We start from the raw sequence: 22859 nt of genomic DNA, 5'->3' as shown, positions 1-22859 counted from the left end.
GATCAAGAACCCTGATCACTTTTTATTGTGATACATAATTTACTGGAGACATGAACTCTCCCATGGAAACGATTAGCATCACACAGTGTTTTGAGTGGATATTCGCTATACTTGAGCTTACTGCGGTAACAACAGGAGGTGGATAGGAAATTATTACAGTTCAGTATGGACTACAGTAAATTTTATGCAGTTATGATTTAATATTCCATCTTTACATTTGTTTGTATTTCTCTTGACTGCAAATGGCACGATGATGTATGGTCTGTGTTTGTATGGGTAAGTTTGTATGATAAATTTTAACATTTTATGATAGATTTGTATATATTTTATGGTAGTATGTGATAAAATAAACTGGGATCTGATGTAGTTTTGGGATATTGGTGACGTCCAGGGCCAGCAGCTAAGAAAGAATTCTTGTGGTGTCTCTGGTGCAATTAAAAAAAAAAAAAAAAAAAAAAGGTGATTTTATTAAAGCACAAGGAACAGGACCCGTGGGCAGAAAGAGCTGCCCTGGGGTTGTAAGGAATGGCTGATTATATACTTGGGAGTTGGGAGGGGGGTAAGGAAAAAGAGAGGTATCCAAAAGGACTTTCATATCCTAAAGAAGACCCTCAGGATACTGCAGGCCTTGCTATTATTAAACTAAGGTTATTTTTCCCTATAGCAAAGCATTAACTTTAGGACAATTGAGAGTTTCCTGGGGGAACATCACACATATCCTACCCAGGAGTGGGGTGGTGGGAGGCCAGTGGGGGGTGGCCGTGGTTGGGGGTGGGGTGGGGGGGTGGGAGGTGTTAGCTTGTGCTTTGTCTTCAGCTTGCCTTCTACTCTGTCATCAATATCTATGTATATTTTATGCACTCAATATATATATAACTTTTTTTTTCTTTTTTAAAAAAATACTCCTAGGCTACATGGTTCATCTACAATTTCACTCAGTAGGAGTCAAGTGGGGTCTTTCTTTGTAACAGATTCCCAGGGTTGGAAACAGCTAATTAGAGGAATACATAAACTTACTATTCAAGAATTATCTTCAGTTTTCATTGTAAATACTGGTTCAGAAAGAAGAAGTGATCCCACTGCTGGGCACAGGGAGGAAGGTCAAGGCGTCACCTATTTCAGGTGAAGCACTGCTGAAGAACCACTGGATTTTTTTTTTTTTTTTAAGATTTTATTTATTCATGAGAGACAGAGAGAGAGAGAGAGAGAGGCAGAGACACAGGGAGAGGGAGAAGCAGGCTCCCTGCAGGGAGCGCGAAGTGGGACTCGATCCCGGGTGTCCAGGATCACGCCCTGGGCCAAAGCTGAGCCACCCAGGGATCCCCTAGCCACAGAAATCTGTGTGCTCGTTCTCCAACCATATGCCTGGCAGCCCCGGTGGCTCAGCGGTTTAGCGCCGCCTGCAGCCCAGGGCGTGACCCTGGAGTCCGTGGATTGAGTCGCACGTGGAGCTCCCTGCATGGAGCCTGCTTCTCCCTCTGCCTGTGTCTCTGCCTCTCTCCCTCCCTCTCTCTCATGAATAAATAAATCAAATCTTTAACAGCAACAACAACAACAAGCCATACATCTGTGTTTGGAACTTCACCACCAGGTATCTCCTGAGACCAGAAAGCGCGCTACCGAGATGCTCGAGATGCGGTCCGGAACTACATCACCCAGAAGGCAGTGCCTGTGACGTCGACGGCGGGCGCTCAGCCAATGAGAGCGAGCGGAGAGGGGCGTTCCTGCCGCGCCGTGGGCGGGACTTCTGGCGTCTTCCCCCTGGACGCGGGTCGGTTGCCGCGGGTCCGCGTCGGGGCGCCGAGGCGAGGCCGCTTCCCGGAGGGGTCGTCCTGACCGAGCAAAGGACACGGAGGGGCCCAGGCCCCGCCTCCGCGCTGCTGTGTGCGCCGCGACGCCGCCTGTGCCGGGGAGCCTCGGCGCTCGCGGGGGAGTCCGCACAGCGGACACCGAGGGCCCCGGCTCCGGCTGCGGGCTGGGCGGAGGGGTCGGCCGGGCGCCGCTCCCCGCAGTCCCGCTCGGCCCGTGGGCCTCATGGCGGCGCCGGTGAGTGGAGGGTCGCGCGGGCCCACGCGCGCTGGGGTCGCCGCCCTCTCGGTCTTCGCCGCCCCTCGTTCGTGCCCTTGGACCTGGAGGCCCTGGAGGCACGCGGCGGGGCGCGCGGGTTCTGCGTCCGGGCCCGGGGCTCTAAGGGGAGGCCCCCTTCCGCCTCCGACCTCGGCTTGCCCCTTCCCTGCCCTGGGTCTCCGTTCCCTCGGGTCTAAAATCGGAATACCGGGTGCTGACGACTATTGAGCCTCGGGTGAGCGAACCGGAGAGGCTCCGTGTGTGTGACCCGGAGCGCATCACTCCGGACGGACTCGCCTGGTTCCTCTGCTCCGGGGCTCACCCCAGGGACAGCGCGGCCTTCGGGCCTCTACCCGGCCGGAGAGGAGAAGGGAGCCGCGGGGTTTGTTTTTATTTTTTTTGTGGTTTTCTTGTTTTTGCTTTTGTTTTTTTTTTAATTGCTGCTTCTCTGGTGGGAATAGAAGGTCCCTGGGCAGGCGGGGGAGGCAGGACAGTCGCCAGGTTGAACTCTGCAGATGCCGCCTGCGTTTTACAAGTGAAGCTGGTTTGCAGCTTGCAGCTGTGAATCCGTTTTCCTGTTAAACACATTTTCTTATTCAGGCCCCCCCCACTTTCCAAAGGTTTGGATTTTGCCACCGGCCTCTGGGAGAGACAACATTAGTAAGGCAAAAACAAGAATCCTCTTGGGATTCCTTTTGGTTGGCAGAAACAGGTGATGATGTAAGTTCTTCCTAAAAGTAAAATGGAAGTTAGGGGAACTTTGAGAAAGTGGGGGATACTTTTTTTTTTTCTCTTAAAGATTTTATTGATTCATTTGAGAGAGAGAGAACACAAGCAGGGGGAGTGGAAGAGGGAGAAGCAGGCTCCCCCACCCTGGCCAGGGAACCATATGTGGGGCTCCATCCCAGGACCCTGGGATCATGACCTGAGCTGAAGGCAGATGCTTAACCGACTGAGCCCCCCAGGTGCCCCAACACTTTTCACTTTACTGCCGTTTTGGCTTAGGAAAGTTTTCATAGGAACACTGTGCTTTCAGATGCTGTGGAAGACTATCAAGAAGTGTACTTGAAGAGTGACTCCCATTACGATTTTCGTTAATGATGGTGTACAAGGGGCAGCCCGGGTGGCTCAGTGGTTTAGCACCGCCTTCAGCCCAGGGCGTGATCCTGGGCACCCGGAATCTAGTCCCACGTTGGGCTCCCTGCATGGAGCCTGCTTCTCCCTCTGCCTGTGTCTCTGCCTCTCCGTTTCTCATGAGTACATAAATAAATCTTTAAAAAAAATGATAGTGTACAGGAATGCTGTGTTTCTTGGGTTGTAAACACACAGTAGGCCTTAAGTTACTCTCCAGCATGACACCGTGTTTACTCTTATCCTAGCCCTGACCACCTTCGGGACCTACCTTAGTTACTAATCTTTCTTCACCTGGCCTGCCTCATTTCAGTGTCCTCTCAGTGAGGCCTTCCCTAGTTGCTCCAGCTAAAGCCCCCTTGTGTTTGCAGTCAATTCATTCTCTTTTGTTGTTTTCAGAGCCCTTCGCTCCATATGACTTAATCTTGCTCATTTCTTTAATTTCTTGTTGGAGATCTTTCCATATCCCCAGAGTGTGAGCTCCTGTTCTCTGCTCCATCTCCAGGCACTGTTCTTCAGAACGGTGCTGGGCCTATACCTGTGCCCAATATGTGATTGGTGAATGAAAGATATTTACCTCTGTGACTCTGTCATACTTAGATTAAATCTGACACACACACCCCCTGCCTGCCCACGATGGCTGGACCTGAGGGACCTGGGTTCAAATCCTGCCCCTTCTCATTAGATGTACACCTCTGGCTCACTTGGTTTTGAGCCTCAGTTTGCTGCTTGTGAGCCTAGAGGTGATGGCGCTTCCCTCATGGGCTGGGCTGTGAACAGTGAAGGAAATTTGTGAACATGCATTGAGCACTGAGTGTGCTGGGCGCATGGAGGGGCTTTAAGAATATTGTAATTCCCGGGCAGCTTGGGTAGCTCAGCGGTTTAGTGCTGCCTTCAGCCCAGGGCGTGATCCTGTAGACCCGGGATCAAGTCCCACATCGGGCTCCCTGCATGGAGCCTGCTTCTCCCTTTGCCTCTCTCTCTCTCTCTCTGTCTCTCATAAATAAAATCCTTAAAAAATATATTGTAATTCCTACACCAGCCTAGTGAAGCGTTCAACTGTTATTGTATTGATGTGGAAGTTGAGACGGAGAAGTTAATGTGTGTTTCAGGAGCATGATCCTTGAGGCTGGATTTAAACTCCACGAGTCTAGCTTCAGACCTACAGACTTTAAGTTGCTTTAACACAGCATCTGAAACCCCAGATGCAGGCAAGCAGTGCATATAGGTCACAATGTCTGGATCTGTTATTTGAATTATTTTTCTCTACTCTTAAGACTAACATCCCAGAGCGCTTACTATCTGCTCCTACCACCTATGTAAGATTATCATGGTTTCGTATCTTTCTCCATTGGCTTCCTAAACAGGAGGCTTTTCTCTCCCACAACCTTTATTCTGTCAGAGGCACCATCTTTTTCCCTCCTGAGCCCAGCACAGAGCTAGGTTCTCAGGAGATACTCAGGGGTTCAGGCCTCAAGTCTTTCTGGACTTCCCTTGGGGGCCAAGCAATAGGCCCTCATCTCATCTAGTAGATGCACAGCCACTCATCACCTCTGTTTGATGTTCCAGGCATTGGTATCATTTAAAGATGTGGCTGTGACCTTCACTGGGGAGGAATGGAGACATCTGGACCTGGCCCAGAGGACCTTATACCGGGAGGTGATGCTGGAGACTTGTGGGCTCCTGGTCTCACTGGGTAAGGACTCCACACTCTCCTGATTGGTACCCCCAGGCTTTCATTCCACCTTCTTTCTATATAAGCATGGCCGATTGAGAAGGCGTCTGGGACCTACCTTCCTGTCTCTCTACAGCCTCAGCATATTCTGGACTAAGCTTTTCATTGATATCCCTGTGTCTGCAACAGGGATTGTTGTATAAGAAATACATTCTTAATAAAAGCTGGCCTCAATCTGACGTCCTTATTCCAGATTCCTATAATAGGTAAGGTGATTGGTTCAGCTTGATTGGATCAAATGTCCTCATAGCCCAGTTGGCAGGACCTGTGAATTCTCCAAAAAGTGGGTGACAGACAGACAGATATTTGACATCAGTGCTCCTGGTGTCTAAGCAGCAGTTTTGGCTAAATGGCTTCTTTGGCCCCTGATGCCTGCACAATTGTCCCTTATTTCCCAAGGCCTATGCTTTCCTTCTCTGCTGCTAAGGGATATAATTTTAGAGGGTGTACAGACACATCATCAAATGGCGTTGATGGGCACCTAAGAATGCACTTCCTTATCCCCTCCTTTCTTGCCTTCCGATTGTTGCTGCAAGAGTCTGGGCTTGATGTTGGGTCTGTTAGCTAATTTCCCCTTCAGAAAACACAGCCTTGTGGAGGCAGCATGAACTTCCTGGGACTAATACAGTTCTTTTGATTTTATTGTATTTTTGTAGTAACCTTTCACCTAGCCCAAGTGACCTAATATCTGTGAAGTGTTTAGAATACAACTGGGAACATAAGCAAATGTGACACATGTGCTTATTATATGTACTAAATCAGTAAATCTCATATATTCAATATTCATATATTCCCACTGAAATTTTAAATGGCCAGTTTACCCAGAAATCGGTCTGAATATTAATTGAATGGAGGCCCACGGTCCCTCTTTTCCCAGACATCCAAATGGTTACCATGACAGGGCTCTCCCAGGTTTGTGTCCACCTGGTCTCTCCAGTACAGTAAGTGGTGTTAGTTTGTGACCGTTGTGATAGGTTGTTGAAAGGAGATGCACAGGAAATAGCATTCCAGGTGGAGGAGAAGCCAAGTCCCATAACAGAGATGAAGGAAGGTCTGATTGGACTTTGACACTGCCCCAGCACTGAGCTCAGTGCCAGGTTTCTAGCAAACATCGGTGGACATTTGCTACATGACAACTGGATGCATTCTGGCCTGCAATACAGGATTTTCCAGTTGGAGTTTCTGTGGGTCCCGGTGCCTTAGTCGCTGGATTCTCCTCGGAGTCTTCCTGTCCTCAAACCTTTTCATTTTGCAAAATGCTTTTGGGTGCAGGTGCCAGAAAACCTCCTACTGATTTCACACCTGGAAAATATAATGACTTCACCTGGTGAGAAGCCCTGAGATGATGCTGGCTCCTGGCCTGGTAGATGCCAACCTGGTTGTGTTTGTTTGCTTTCTCCCCTTGGTCTAGGTCATCAGGCCATTGTCCTCTAAGTAGCCATAGGATGCTACAGCAGCAAGTAGGGCAGCAGGTCCCCACCTTCAGCTCTGTCTTCCCAACTTGGGTTAAAGGCTTTCTCTTCAGAATGGGTAGCAGGTTTAGGTCATGGCCAACCTCAGACAACTGAGTACCAGTAAATCGACCCAGCAGTCGACTTTGTCCAATGTGTTTAGCCATCCTTGGGCACCAGAATCACCTGGGGAGCTTTTACAAACTTGCTGTGTTTTGTCCTTATGCCCAGAGATTTGACTTAATTCGTTCTGTGTTCAGAACCAGACATCTTTAGGTAGTCCTGATCCACGGAGAGGTTGAATCCATCTGGCTTAATTAGGGAACAGCCTTCTGGAAGGTGTGAAGTTTCCTTTCTGGAGTTTCATGGTGGCATGTGAAAGGTGTGTACTCCTGTATACTTGAGACTTTACCTTTTATCCTTACCTGTGTACCCATGCCCCATTTGTTTCTCCATGCACAGGGCATCCTGTTCCCAAACCAGAGCTGATCTACCTACTGGAGCATGGGCAAGAACTGTGGTCAGTGAACAGAGGCCTCTCCAAAAGCACCCATACAGGTGGGTGGCTCAGAGTCTGGCAGATGGGTGTCATGGCAGAGGGTTTCATGGCAACTGACAGACTACCCAGGGGAACACTGTCTGAAATTCCATTGGCAACTTCATTTATGGCCTTCCTGTGGTCTTGGTTCATGATGTAGTACTCCAGCTTTGTTTGCCCTGTTTTTCTATCCCATCAAACTCTTGCCTTTATTAGGGTTAGGATTCAATATACTGAGTAAGATCAGGCTCTAAGTGCTTGGCCACTCACCAGCCTCATGACCCTGGGGAAGTTGCATGATCTCGCTGTACCTTTGATATACAAGTCAAGCTAAGTTAATTCTCTGCTGTAAAAGATAAACTCCAAAATCTGGGTGGGTCAACAGATAAAGAGTTTTTTTTTTTTTTTCATTCACAACATGGTTAATGTGGATCTGCAGGGGAACTCCATACCACATAGTTATTCTAGGGGTCCAGGTGCATTCTGTTGACAGTATGATGCCCTGGCATCATCCACCTGGCTAAGAGGAATAGGCGGGAAGGGGAATACAGATGGCCCCCAACTTAGAGTGGTTCAAATTAGGATTTTTCCAGTTTGCAATGGTGTGAAAGCTGTGTATATTCAGTAGAAACTGGACTTCGAATTTTGAATTTGTATCTTTTCCTAGGCTAGCGATACTCTCTTCCGGTACTGGGCAGCAACAGCGAGTTGCAGCTCCCAGTCAGCCATGCAATCGTGTGGGTAAACAACCAGTACACTTATAGCCATTCTGTTCTTCACATTCAGTACAATAGTCCATAAATGCATGAGACATTCAGCACTTTAATATAACATAATCTTTGTATTTGATCATTTTGCCCAACTATAGGCTAATGTAAGTGTACTGAGCACATTTAAGGTAGTCCAAGCTAAGCTATGATGTGCGGTGGGTTAGTTGTATTAAATGCATTTAGATGGGTTTATTGGGCTATAACCCCATCATGAGTTGAGGAAGATCCATAATCATATCCACTTGCACACGTACATCACTTCCATTCACATTCCATTGACAAGACCTGGGCATTAGGCTACTTGTTACATCAAACTGGGAAATGTGGCTTAGCTTTGTGCTCAAGGAGAAGGAGCCAGGGATATGAACAAGTCCTCGGTCTGCTAAACTAGCCTACATTAGAAAAAGTAATGATAGTTTCTGCATTGTCGGATTATTTGGGAATGTAATTAGATAACAGGAAACTGCTTATAGCACACTGCCTGACCCAGAGTAAATGACAAAATAACAAAAGTTATGTTTGTAATATTCATGCATTGTTAGTCATAATGAATCATGATATCTCAAACTTCCTTTCCCAATTCAGAAAAGACAGTCCTTTCTGTTTCTGCAGATTACTATCTCTAACTTTGCATCCCACCCTCTTCCACTTTCATCCAATCATTTATTTATCTACACATCCATGTCTGTCTCACACCTTCTCCCCCCTCTGCAGTTCTATATCTTCACTTGATTTGGCCCACTCCTCCCATCTTCCCATTTTCAATTACTAGTCTTACCATTCAGCAAGTCAAGAAAGCCAGGAACAAAAGGACGATCCCACAACACCTCCATCTTTTTCATACCCTCTCTCCAGCCATTCCTGACTCTTATCGTGTTCTATCTGATGTATGTCCTGACTCTGTCACCTTCACCAGGTCTGTCAGTTCCACATTACACCCTAGTCCAAGCTGTACTCGTCTCTTGCCTGCAATGTTGCTAACAGATTTCTGACTGCTGTCCCCATATCTGGTCTGTGTCTCTGGTCCATTCTTTGTCTTTGATCCTCTTCCCCATCCACTCACCCTTCTTCCAGATATCCCCACACCTAGCTACCAATAATTTAGCCCGTGACCTACTTCACGTTGAGAAGAGTCTCACACGTGGCTTTCTTGCCTTTTAACCCTTACAGACTCATCCTGTAGCTTCCTTCTCATCCCTGTGGAAGGGTTCTCATGGCAAATTCCACCAGGAGAGTCTAGGTCACACTTTGTCTGCCTTAATTATCTGTCCATCTAATATTACCACAAACATAGCTTAAAATATCACTCATTTACTGTTTCTCACCTGTGGGTCAGAGGTCTAGGCTCAATTTGGTGGGATCCACTACAAGCCACCGTCAGAGACACCTTGCGACATGTCCGCTTCCTTCTTCAGATCAAGTGATGGTGGGAGAGACTCCAGCGAGAGGGATGCAACCAACACACAACCTCATCTGTTACATTCCACTGCTTTGCCATATCCTATTCTTTAGAAGCATATCAAGAGCCTGCAGCATTCTGCCAGAGGGCATCATAACAGGGTGTAAGCACCATGAGGTAGGAATTACAAGAAGCTGTACATGACTCTGTTGCACCTGGGACCTTGGGTCTTCACTTATTTCCTACCTCTTCTGTATCTTCACTTTCTCTCTACTCAATATAGAAAAACATAGAAGTTTCTGACGCTTGGGGGAAGCATGAAACAAAAAAAAAACAGTCTTGGCTCTCCAACACATAATTGTTGACGACTATTTGATCTGAACAACCAAGCTTCTGGGAGCAGTTTTCTCATTCTCGGAAGAGTCAGCTCTGCAGGACTTCTGCGCTTCCCCTTCTATTTTACTATTTTCTTTTAATTGCTGTACTAAGGTATAACTTATACATAGTGAATATACAAATCTTAAAGGTTCATCTTTATGAAATATTACATAAATAAACCCAAGTATCCACCACACAGGTCAAGAAATACTTCCAGCACTTCACAGGTTTCTTTTGCTCCTTGTTAATATTCCCTTTTATAAAAGTAGCTGGCATTCAACTCAATCACTGTAGATTAATTTTAAAGACTTATACATGGAGCCTCATGATACATAATACTGTTACAGCTGTCTTTTGATAATCATTATGGCTCTGAGGCTCCCTCCTGTGGTTGCAAAATGAGTTATTTCTTAATCCTGCAGTGTCTCAGTGAATGAATAGATTATGTGTATCCATTTTCCTGGTATATGGGAATTTTTCAGAATATTGTGAAGAATGCAGCTATGAGTATTTTTTTAATTGGAGTTCAATTTGCCAACATATAGCATAACACCCAGTGCTCATCCCACCAAGTGCCCCCCTTCGTGCCCATCACCCAGTCACCCCAACCCCCCACCCACCTCTTCTACTACCCCTTGTTCATTTTCCAGAGTTGAATATTCTTGATTATATTTTTTGTTGAATGTAAGCACATTTCTCTTGGGAATATGCAAATACGTGGACTGGCTGGATCATGGTGTCGGTACATGATTAACTTCAGTAGAAACCACGAAAGAGGTTTTTGTATTGTTTTAAGATTTTATTTATTCATGTAAGACACAGAAAGAAAGGCGGAGACATAGGCAGAGGGAGAAGCAGGTTCCCTGTAGGAAGCCTGATGCAGGACTTGATCCCAGGTCCTCAGGATCATGACCTGAGCCCAAGGGCATATCTTGGTTATTGTAAATAATGCTGCAATAAACACAGAGGTGCCTGTAACCTATGTATGTGATTTTATAATGGCATTATAACTGACATTCTGAAAACGGACTTTAAAAATTACTTCAGGGTGGCGCAGCGGTTTGGCGCCTGCCTTTGGCCCAGGGCGCGATCCTGGAGACCCGGGATCGAATCCCACGTCGGGCTCCCGGTGCATGGAGCCTGCTTCTCCCTCTGCCTGTGTCTCTGCCTCTCTCTCTCTATCTGTGTGTGACTATCATAAATAAATAAAAATTTAAAAAATAAAAAAAAACAAAAAAATAAAAATTACTTCATTGTACTCGTGTACACATGCTTTTTTTTGAACTTTACAAAAAGTATATTATAGTTTATATTGTCTTATGTTGTTTGTATTTTTCATTCAACAGTATATTAAGATCGACTGTGCATGTAGTATACTTCATTCATTTTTTTTCTTCTATAGTCATTTTCATGATTATAACACAGTGTGCTCATGTATTTTCATGTTTCCAGTTTTTAATACCCACAGAGTGCTGTTGTGAAAATTCATGTACAGATGTCCTCATGCAAATGTGTAGGAATTTCTCTTAATAGGGTTCCTAGGGCTAGAATTTTTTTATTATTATAAGTGAGCAAAAGGAGAACTTCACTAGGTACTGCCCTGCTGTTTTCTCAAATGGTATCTTACCTGTTTATACTTCACCTGCATTATACTAACAATTCTGTGGATCTGTGTCTTTTCCAATACTTGATATTGTCATGTTCTTAAGTTTTTTTCAGTTGGGTGAATATAATTTGATATCTCACTGTGGTCTTTTTGCCCTCCCCATATACCCAAGAAAGCTGAGCACCTCTTCCTTTGTTGATTGGCTGATGTATATCTTCTGTGAAATGTTAGCTCATACACATATGCTTAGTTTTCATTTTGGATGTGGAACGTTGAAGTTCCCAATTGTAATTGTGGTTTTGTCTGTTTTTCCTTTGAACTCAGTTTTGGCTCTGATATTTGTTGCATATAGATTTAGGTTTGTTAGGTTTTCCTGGTGGATTGCTCTTTTTATCATTCTATAATGTCACTCTTTTTCTCACTCTTTACTTTGCTCTGTAGTCTATAGTATCTGATATTAACTTACCCTTATTTGCCTTTTTAAAAGTTATAGTTTAGTCAAATTGACTAGTCTTTTCTTTTATAGATAATGCTTTTGTATCTTGTTTATGAAATCTTTCACTTTCAAAAAGATAGTCATTTTTATGATTTACTAAATGTTAATGTTGAGCTTTTGACAGCTAGGTCTTTTCTTTTTTTAATTTTTATTTATTTATGATAGTCACAGAGAGAGAGAGAGAGAGAGAGAGAGGCAGAGATATAGGCAGAGGGAGAAGCAGGCTCCATGCACCGGGAGCCCGACGTGGGATTCGATCCCGGGTCTCCAGGATCGCGCCGTGGGCCAAAGGCAGGCGCTAAACCGCTGCGCCACCCAGGGATCCCAGCTAGGTCTTAATCAGTCTGGAGTTCATTTTTGTGTGGGGTGAGGTTAGGAATGCAATTTCATTTTCCCCCGTATGGGAAATCACTTCTCTGGATCCATTTATTGAATAGCCCCTCCTTTTCTCATTGGGCCTCTCTGCTACTTCTGTCATATTCCAAAATTCATACATTTCTGAGCTTTTTTTTTTAAGATTTTATTTATTCATGAGAGACACACAGAGAGAGAGGCAGAGACATAGGCAGAGGGAGAAGCAGGCTCCTTGTGGGACCCCGGGATCACGACCTGAGCCAAAGGCGGACACTCAACCACTGAGCCAACCCAGGCACCCCCATTTCTGAGCTCCTAATTCTGTTTTTCCCTTTGACAGTTTGATAGTTTATCTCAAATCTATTTCTACATTGTACTGCCTTGATGTGTATAATCATCATAATCCGAATTCCTCAAAAGGCAAGATTCTCTTCTTTATTCTTCTGAGAAGGTAGCCTGGTCTGTTTGTTCTTTTATATAAATTTCACAATCACATTGTCCGTATTCTTGAAAAACTCTGTTCGGATTTTATTTGCATAGATGAATTTAAGAACAACTGTATATTACCAACCTTCCTTTTCATATAGATCTTCATTAATATGGTAAGTTTATAATTCTCTTCATCTAGATGATATCCATTTGGTGTCTGTTCACCTCAGTCTTTACTTAGGTGGGGTCTTCACTCAGACGAACTAGACTCAGTACGTCCACCCAGTAGTTTCTCACTCCTCTTCACTTTGCCTGGCATCCAGCATTCTCTCAAGACACCGCACGATGTACTTGCTGTCATCTGCAGTTTCTTTCTTTTAATTCCTCTATCAGGGAATTCCTACTCTCCTTTAGAGAGAAGCTCCCATAGCACCTTTTCCAGGTAGCCGGCACTGACCTCTTTCTGTCTCCCATGTGGCCAAGTTAGGTGCACCTTCCCCGTGCTGTCATACCATGAGATGTTAGAGCACAGTCTTTACACACTGTGTAGTCATTACTCTGCCCACCCTCCTCCATTCTGGAGAGTGAGGACTCATCCCCATTGCAGATTCTCTGTGCCCTGCCCCAGCTTTTCTTCCTGGGTTACCTTTGAAAGATGTCAAGAGTCCAAGGATTAGTGAAGAAAGAAATTGTAAATGTGGGCTAAGATGTATATAAATGCCATAAGCATTAGAGGGATAATTTTCATCTTCATTCTACCACTCAAATAGTAATTGTTCTGTTATTATCACTAATAGACACCTTTCTGTATTGGATTTCCTTCAGGTGAAAAAGCAAAACCTGAGACCACAGAGCTTACTGCTTCTCAGCTGGCCTTCACTGAGGAAGCCCCTTTTGAGGAACAAGTGACACAGGGAGTCGCAAGGGATTCCAGGTTGGGGCAAGCAAGGGATCAGGAAAAACTATCAGAAATGCAGGAAGGGAGCTTGAGGACAGGAACAGACCCCCACAAGGAGACATGCACTAGGAAATTGGCCCGTAAACATGATGATTTGGAAACAGATGATCGTTTGTGTTTAACGGTTTTACAGGAGCGAGTCACTGCACAAGGTGATCTACAAGAACATGAACAAGGACTAGGAAAAGACCCTGTGATAGATGCAAGGAATAACTTGTATAAATGCAGAGAATGTGGGAAAAGATTTAGCAAGAATTGGGCCCTCGTTCGTCATCAACAGATTCATGCTGGAGTCAAGCCTTATAAATGCAGTGAATGTGGGAAAGCCTGTCGTTATATGGCAGACTTCATTCGACATATGAGGTTGCATACTGGGGAAAAACCATACAAGTGTATTGAGTGTGAGAAGGCCTTCAAACGCAGGTCTCACCTCACAGAGCACCAGCGCATTCACACTGGAGATAAGCCCTATGAGTGCAAAGAATGTGGTAAAACTTTTACCCACCGCTCCTCTTTTAACCAGCATAATATGACTCACACTAGGGAAAAGCCTTTTTTGTGCAAAGAATGTGGGAAAGCTTTTTACTACAGCTCTTCCTTTGCTCAACACATGAGGATTCACACGGGAAAGAAACTCTATGAGTGCAGTGAATGTGGGAAGGCCTTTACTCACCGCTCCACTTTTATCCAGCATAATATGACCCACACAGGAGAGAAACCCTTTTTGTGCAAAGAATGTGGAAAAGCTTTTTGCCTCAGCTCATCCTTCACTCAACACATGAGGATTCACACTGGAGAGAAACCCTATGAGTGCAATGACTGTGGAAAGGCCTTCACTCATCGCTCTACTTTTATCCGGCACAAGAGGACTCATACTGGAGAGAAACCCTTTGAGTGCAAGGAATGTGGGAAAGCCTTTTGTGACAGCTCTTCCTTAATTCAGCACCTGAGAATTCACACTGGTGAGAGGCCCTATAAGTGCAGTGAATGTGGAAAAGCCTTTACACACCACTCTGTTTTTATCCGACATAATAGGACCCACAGTGGAGAAAAACCTTTGGAGTGTAAACAATGTGCAAAAGCCTTCTACTACAGCTCTTCCTTTACTCGACACATGAGGATTCACACTGGCGAGAAGCCCTATGTATGCAGAGAATGTGGAAAGGCCTTTACCCAGCCTGCAAATTTTGTTCGTCATAATAGGATCCACACTGGAGAAAAACCATATGAATGCAAAGACTGTAAGAAGGCTTTTTGTGACAACTTTGCCTTAACTCAACACATGAGAACTCACACTGGGGAGAAACCCTTTGAATGTGGTGAATGTGGAAAAACCTTTAGCCACAGTTCATCCTTCACTCACCATCGAAAAATTCACACCAGAGTTTAAAGGCCTCTTCAGGTTGTTTACTTCAGTCAATTTTAGTGACCTCATACTGGTGAAATATCTTTTCTTTTGAATATAATTATTCAGGAAAATCTTTCGGCCAGAGAAATATCTTGCTTGTTACTGATAATTCATACTGAAGGGAAACCTAATTGTCACCCCCGTGAGAGCTTTTTGTGGCAGGGCATCTCAAGGGTCAAATTAGAAATTGACCCAGTCTAGACCCTTACACTACCCCTGAGAATCATCCACAAGTGAGACCCAGTGGTTGTATCTCTGGGAAAAGTGTCAGCAAGAATCCTATGTTTATACTATAAACCCATCTCAAGAGTATGTTAAAAGGGCAATGAGTGGTAGAGGAGGGGATGTAGAAGAGAAAGGAAAAAGAAAAGCATACATGGCTTCTTTCCAGTTTCCCTGCCAAGGTTGTGATAATTTGTCATTACGGCTGTAGTGGGGGGTATTGGGTGTATGGAGGATAAAAAGACCTCACCCGCATCGTGTTTTTTATATATCCATTATCTGGAGAGTTGGAGCACTGAAGGCAGCTGTGCTGCCAACATTTTTTGAGAATATTCCTTATTCTAAAACATTGTCATTTTTAAGTTTTAGGAGCATAAATGTTCGTGAGAGGTTTAGAAGCCTGAGTCATGAAATACTTAGACACACACAGACATGTATATTTAGTCAATTCTTGTTACTCATTGTAGTCATATTCTATAAATTCATCACAAACAGTGAATTCATGAATACTGAACCACTGCTCCTAGAGGAAATACAAATTTAGGTTCACATTTTCATCAACCAATTAATGCATTATCTGTCATGGAATTTTTTTTCTGTTTATAGGCATCTGAATTTAATAAATGTTTCATATAAATTATATGCAGGATTATAAAAACACTTCAATTACATCATTTTGTGTAGTGTATTGTTATTACACTACTACTTTAACTTAGTCATACAGTTACCACAGTTTAGTACCCACAATAAACACAGTAAACCGTAGAGTAATATGAACACCTACACTATGCTATAGTCATGCAAAGAAAGTCCAGGAAAAAAAAGGTTAAAATTAATCAAAGATTAACATTTAATAAAACTAGTTTTGATAGCGCTGTGGGCTGTGTGGTGGGGGCAGTGCACTCTGGATAAACCTCTTGACCGTGGCTTGCCCTGAGAAAACCAATGTTGTAGCTGATGGTACTCGTGCAGAAGAGGAAGATGATGAGTCCAGAAGACCAACATCTAGCAGTTCTACCTCAGGAGTTTGACTTTTGCCACTTGTTGGTGACACTGGCAGTGCTCTTTCCTGAAGTGGCTTGAAAAATTGCATGAGGCTGCATTCAATGATAGGGTCACATTGTTTCACATCATGGAAAATTCTTCCAAGGCAGACTTTCATTCTGATATTATGGCTGCTCTGAGAGGGCTTATTCACTGAGTGGTAGACTGGTTTTTCAGCACCATCCTCATCACCGACTTCGGTGCCTTGTTTTGCCATCTTTTCTAGGTCTTTGTGGGCTCTACTACCCCTTCTGCCAAAACTTCTTCCACACCTTCCCTCATGTCACTGAAGCTTTTCCCACTATTTGCCACGTGATATGCATTATATGTTTGACACTCTCCTTTATATTTCTTGTAATACTTTCAAAACCTTTGAAATTTTATTTTTTAAAGATTTTATTCATGAGAGAGAGAGAGAGGCAGAGACAAAGGCAGAGGGAGAAGCAGGCTCCATGCAGGGAGTCCGACGTGGGACTTGATCCCGGGTCTCCAGGACCACGCCCTGGGCTGAAGGCAGGCACTAAACTGCTGAGCCACCGGGGCTGCCCAAAACCTTTGAAATTTTAGGTTTTACAGGCAGTCTGGCCATTTTCCCAGACATTACTGATAGTAGTCTGCTTGATATGATCCCAGGCTGTGCACCGCAATCACTGACAGTTCATGTAGTGACGGACTTCCAATAGTCCTCATGATGGTGTCCTTGTAGGTGTTGTGTGCTTTACTGTAAAGTTCCCTCATGCTGTGCACCATGAAAGCTTTATTACGTCCTGATGGAGAGGTTAAATGACAGACTTGCTGTGTAGGGGTATGGAAAGTACATCTAGGTTGGGGTGGGTATTTGCAAGCTCTTTGTGGCGATGGACCGGGGCATTATTCAAAATCAATACAACTTGGAGGCAAGGTTTTTGCCCTGGAGATAGTCCACTTCTTGGATGAGCAATTGTGGAAGCAATCCTGGAATGTTTCTGACATCTCATATGTTACATGTCAAACTCCTGAACCAGAGTTTCCTTTTAAGTTCTTGTGAATTTGGAGTTCTGTACACCTCGAGGGGTTTGTACTTAAAGTCTGTTGCTGTTGGTATTGACACACAATAGCAAGATTGCATGGTATCTGGATAATTTGAAGACTCAGGGTTTGGAGGCCATTTGCATTATATAGGTTTTATTTGCCAAGAGCCTAGTAAAGCAAGTCAGTCTCATTGGCATCAAAATCTGCTTTCAACATAACACTGTATGAACATTTAGCAGGTATTTTAAAGATTCCACACATCTTGATCTGCAGGACCTGCCTTCTCTGCACACTGTTTATATTCTATTGCCTCTTGAAAATGTGCAAGCCAGCTAACACTAGCTGATCCAGGTTTAACATTTTCCCTATCTCCGTAACATGACTAAATTTTGGCTTTCTGCCTCATAACAATGCCTTCCCAAACTTTTTAAATTGGTCTTCATTTTGCAAATCCACAGCTTTACCTGCTTTTCCATCTTTTTTGTAGCTTCACCACAAATTATAAAAGTTACTTTTAACATTTTCTGGAGTGGCTTCATGTACAGACCAGTGAATTTCTTCTTCCTACTTTTGGATATGCTGTATTGTTGATTCACTCACACTGAACTCTGAGCCAACAGCAGCACAACTCCTGACTGAAGGTAGCCCAGCTAACTTAACGTATTTTCTTTATGGTCCATGAAAGCCTTTTGCACTTAAAAACACTGGACAGCCCTGGATGCCTGCATGGCACAATTGAGTGCCCAACTCTTGGTTTTGGCTCTGGTCCATGATCTCTGGGCCATGGGATCCCAAGTCCCGTGTTGGGTTCCACACTCAGTGCAGAGTCTGCTTAAGATTCTCTCCCTCTCCCCCCATTCTGCTCATCTCTCAAATAATCTTTTTAAAAAAAGAAAGTATATGCAAATTAGAGAGAAATAAATGATAAAGCTAATAGCAGAAATTGAAAATAAACAAAAATTAATACACTAAAAATGGGTTTTAATGAAATTGACAAACCCCTAGAAAAATTGACCAGGAAATAAAAAAAGAAAAATTTCCAGTGTCAGGAATGAAGGGAATCATCAGGAATCATCACTGCAGATTTGATAGAAATTAGCAGGATTGAAAAAAAATAACAGGATAACAAATGACCATAAACCATTGTATGAGGAAAATTGCACATCCATGTGGTTTTCCTATAAATTATTAAAAGTATAAGCTATTTTACTAAGGTTCCACAACTTTCTGAAAACAAAGATGGAAACTTTAATTCATTCTATAAAGAAGCTCTCATTACCCTAGTTAAAACAATGAAATTTTTAAAAATGAAATTTAAAGATTAGTATCCCTCAGGAACATGGACATAAACATTTTTTTTTTTTTTAGGATTTTATTCATGAGAGACACACAGAGGCAGAGACACAGGCAGATGGAGAAACAGGCTCCCCGTAATAAGCTCAATGACAGGACTTGATCCCAGGACCCCAGGATCACACCCTGAGCCAAAGGCAGATGCTCAACCACTGAGCCACCCAGGTGTCCCGACATAAACCTCTTCAATGACCATTTCAGGAAATAATCCAGCCAAATACAAAGATAATTTTGGGTCGGGTTTGTCCCAAGAATTAATGTTTTAACATTTAAAGAATCCAGTCAATGTAATTTATATTTACAGAATAAAGGAGAGAAGCCATATTATTATCTGAAATCTCTAAGTGAAGTAATTGACAAAATTCAATGCTTCATGCTCAAAGATTACTTCAAAGTAACCTCCACCAAAATAGAGATTGGAGGGCATTCCTTGATATGATGAAACATATACAAAAAGCCTTCAGCTAATAGCATACCAAACACTTCTCTTAAGATCTGGATCCTAGAAAGGATGTTCCTTATCTTCACTGGATTCAATATTTTACAGAGCGTCAGAGCAAATGTAAAGGTAAAAAGAAGTAGTAAAAGGCATATTGATTAAAAAGGATTATGTAAAACTCTATTTACAGAAAACATGAATATATTTTTAAGAAGTCCTAAGAAATCTACAAGAAATAACCAGAAGCATGGAGTGAATTTAGCATGCTTCCAGGATACAAGGTCAATATATAAAAACCAATTGTATATTTTATATGCTACCAGCAAAGATTTGAAAACTAAAATTTGAAAGATAACATTTACAATAGCATTTTTTATTTTTATTTTTTTAAGATTTTTTTATTTATTCATGAGAGAGACACAGGCAGAGGGAGAAGCAGGCTCCATGCAGGGATCCTGACGCGGGACTCGATCCTGGGTCTTCAGGATCATGCCCTAGGCTGAAGGCAGCACTAAACATGAGCCACCCAGGTTGCCCAACAATAGCATTTTTTAAATCTCATAAAGTACTAGAATAAATTAGGAGATTCTGTGTAAGGCCTGCACACTAAAAAGTACACAGCAGGGGTTGGCAAGCTTTCACTATAAAGCACAATAGGAAATAATTCAGGCTTTGCAGAAGTGGTGTCTGTCACATATTCTGGTGTTTTTTTTTAAATGTTAACATCTGAATAGGATAGGGGAACTGCATGACAGGCATTAAAGAGGGCATATGATGAGATGAGCATTGGGTGTTACACTATTAGTAAATTGAATTTAAATTTAAAAAGTGAAAAAAAAATTTAAAAAGTGTTAACACCATTTCAAGCTAATTGGCATTACAATAACAAGCCATGGGCCAAATTTGACCCACGATCTATGATCTGACATTTCTAGAACTCTGCTACAAAATAATGAGAAAAAAATTTTAAAGACTTAAAGGAAAAGTACCAACTAATGAACTAGCAAAGTTAATATTGGTGAGTTGTTCCTCTTGGCCGTGACCTTGAAAGCTGGTCTGTGGAATTATTACAAGAGATATTGGTGCCCTTGGGGCAAAAGGCTTATAAGCCAGGATAGATCCAGTGCACAACTGGTATGCGCCTGTTCATGAACCTGAAAGACCTCTCATAGCTGCATGATTTGCTGCAAGGCTCATACTGAGAAATGTTTGATACGGATGAGTTACCAACTCACAATCCCTGCAGTACATTTTCTGAGACTGAAGCCTCATGTGGCCAATGGTAGACTTACGAGTTGAGCCAAAAAAGATCTCAAAGGCAGTGACTACTCATTAAGGGTATGTAACTGTACTAAGTATCAAAAAATGGTAATACAGGTGCATACCACAGTCTGGTGGCTAAATGCGTGAGCCCTGGAATCAGACAGCCTGGGTTAAAATTCTTGCTGCATTACACCTGTGTGACTTGAAAGTTCTAAGGCTTTCACCAAATTTGTGAAAACAAGCGAAGAGAACCTGTCTGTCAGAAAAGGATGTGCTGTGGTGTAGTATCCATGTCTCCACTGGCATTCGGAAACCTAGTAGTCCAGCTGGTGATGCTCATGACACTTGCCTTTCCAGAGTGACCACAGAAAAGGTGCCCCTGGCTCCAGGAACTAGGGAGGAGCTAGAGTGGCCTCTGGAGGAGGTGGTGTTCTGAGTCATGACCTACTGGCAACAGAAGGGGTAGGGGATAGGTTGTGAGAATTAACTGGTGGCTCCTGTGCTCATTACCTGAAAGGAAGAGACTGGGGTAAATTTACTGCCCTCCCACCTTAGCACATACCCTGCTGCAGCCATCCCCTACTGTCTGATACACCATGTGAGTGAGACACAGCCAACCCCCAGTCTCCCCACCTTTAGTTTTTTTACCCCAACCTCCCATAAGCCATGCCCAAGGCATTGAGCAGGCTCTGCCCTCTAGTGATCACTGGGGGGAGGGCTAGTGACCCCCAACCACAGGTTGCCTCTGTTTCTGCCCTCCATTTAGGCGCTGAGGTGACAGCCATTCAGGGTCTTGGAATTTATCGTCTTTAACGGTCTCACTAAACTGCCAGGCCCAGCTGGTGTCAAACACCTGCAACCAGCAGCAGGAACAGAAGTGCTAGAAAGTCCTGCTGGGATTTGGCCCCTGGGCCTTGCCATTTGGCACTTTTTCCTCATGCCCTTTGCTGATGTAGGCTCAGCTGGGTGTCCCGTGTTCCAGTGCCATGCCACAGCATCAGGCTGGAGAGTGCACGGTTTGCCACGGAGGAGCAGGTAGCTAGGAGAGCTCTCCAAATGTCACACGACTCTTCCAAGACCCAATAGCATGAACTCTTCTTCATGGGCAACTTCCTCAGCAAGCTTCTCGCTTGTGCTGTCCCTGGCCCTCAGCACACATGTGTCCCTCTTCTGGCAGAGATTGCCCTGCTGCCTCTGCTACCCCTCCCCTTGGCCCCTTTCCTAGACAGTTCTGCCCGGATCCACTGCCTTTGCCTCTCCGTGTCCCATCCCCCTAACGGGTAGTATCCGATGAGGCAGCCTCAGCAACCCTCTAAAGGTCTTGAGGGGACTGACTCCCCGAAGAAGCTGCTGCTCTCTGCATGTACCTCAAAGTGTGTGTCCACTCTGGAATGGTAAAGATCCTTCCTAGGGCACACAATGACTCTCCTTCCTTTGTCACCTAATCAGGTAGTCCCCTCTATAAGGCGAGGGCCAGCCAATCACCCTCCAGATCCTTGCTTAAAGGAGACTGAGCTGAAGTCACCAGGAGTGTGAAGGAAGGGGATTGTCAAAGAAAAGTGTGCAAAGGGCAGGACTACCCCGAAGGGGGTTCCCATAGCAGTGGGTATGTACCATCAGCATCTAGGCTCCTGGTGACAAGTGGAGTTGTCACATTTTTGGGAGTATTCTGAGCCTCAGAAGGGAAATCTCTATTCGGAGACGATAGCGTAGGTAAGATATCACACACACGTCCCATGAGCTCCTTCCCCAAAGGCCATGCCTTCAGCAGCTCATACAGCCCTGCTGGAGGCTTCATTGCCTCTGCAGGGGTGGTCCAGGTGCAGTGGGGTTCTGGCCCAGCCATATTCTCTTCCCAGCTGCTAGAGAGGTTGAGAAAGGAAGAGCATGGTGAAAGCCCCTGACTCAGCTCTCTACCCTAATTGAAGTCAAAGAAGAAATCTCAAGAGAGAAAAGCTTTCAGATACCCTGTCAAGGAGAAATTCTCCATCCACACCTGTCAGTCGTGGGCTCTCTAAACAGTAATTTTCAGTGCCACAACTGCTGCCACTGCTGCTGCTACTGTCATTGTTGTGGGGTCAGAGGGAGCCTGCTCCCACCTCCTACCTTCCTTGTATGGTCATTGCTGAAGACCTCAGCTTGGAGAAAAAGAGCACCAATGGAACCACAAGGTTGGAGGCTAAAACTCAGACCACTTTAGACAGCAGTGCCACTCAGCCTGCCTGTTCCTTCCTCTGTCTCTTGCAGGGAATAGTTACTTTGCCATTGGCCACTCTCCCCTCGCAGATTCCAGAAATTGCCAAATCAGCAGTCATGGACTTGACTGACTTGTCTATGGGGGCCCAATCCTGTCTACCCCTTTACTTAACCCCCACACCAGATACTGATCATGAAATGGGATGCACAATTTCTAACTCTCCTTTTGCTGCCGCTGCCATCATTGCTCACTTTAGATTCTGACCCATTTTTGAGGTTCCTCTTAACGATGAAAAATAGAGGCCCTTTGCATTCCAATCCCTCAGTCATGTTTGCAGGATCTTCTGCTTCTCTTACCATAGCTCCTAAACACCTCATCCCTCTGTCTCCCTTCCATAGAATCAAGTCACCTACACCTGTGTGTGTAGATTCTCCTCCCTTTTTCTTACAGACTCCTCTTCAAGTCCCTTTCGCCAGTGTCCCTGTCTTCACCAGCCAGCCCATCACTGCCTCCTCAATCACCCTCAACATCCCAGCGGGCACCATCTGCGGATTGGATGGACCTCAGCGGGTGCTTTGGACTTGGTGTGACTGGCGTAGACACAACACCA

General features: G+C 44.3%; 1 protein-coding gene and 1 long non-coding RNA gene across 10 annotated transcripts in view; both read left to right on the top strand.

The window, feature by feature from the left end:
* ZNF599 (zinc finger protein 599) overlaps positions 1-15613 on the top strand; it is a 44888-nt gene extending 29275 nt beyond the window's left edge. For 5 of the 9 annotated variants that reach the window (XM_077855264.1, XM_077855219.1, XM_077855223.1 and 2 more), the window contains 3 exons: positions 4768-4894; positions 6847-6942; positions 13180-15613. In XM_077855264.1, coding sequence (XP_077711390.1) covers positions 4861-4894; positions 6847-6942; positions 13180-14702 — 1653 coding nt within the window. In that variant the 5' untranslated portion in view covers positions 4768-4860 and the 3' untranslated portion in view covers positions 14703-15613. Of the gene's footprint in view, positions 1-1591; positions 2047-4767; positions 4895-6846; positions 6943-9107; positions 9269-13179 lie in introns of all 9 variants that reach the window. The other 4 variants (XM_077855244.1, XM_077855246.1, XM_077855245.1 and 1 more) reach the window with 2 other exon arrangements.
* On the top strand, positions 2461-3353 carry LOC144287877 (uncharacterized). Its single transcript, XR_013355683.1, has 2 exons — positions 2461-2787; positions 3104-3353. It is a non-coding gene; the product is annotated as an uncharacterized LOC144287877 (long non-coding RNA).
* Positions 15614-22859: the final 7246 nt, after the last annotated feature.

Source organism: Canis aureus, chromosome 1 (genome assembly GCF_053574225.1).
Source record: "Canis aureus isolate CA01 chromosome 1, VMU_Caureus_v.1.0, whole genome shotgun sequence".
In the NCBI taxonomy this organism is placed as follows: Eukaryota; Metazoa; Chordata; class Mammalia; order Carnivora; family Canidae; genus Canis; species Canis aureus.
The sequence above is the reverse complement of the archived record's forward strand: the minus strand, read 5'-3'. Positions and strand labels throughout refer to the sequence as shown.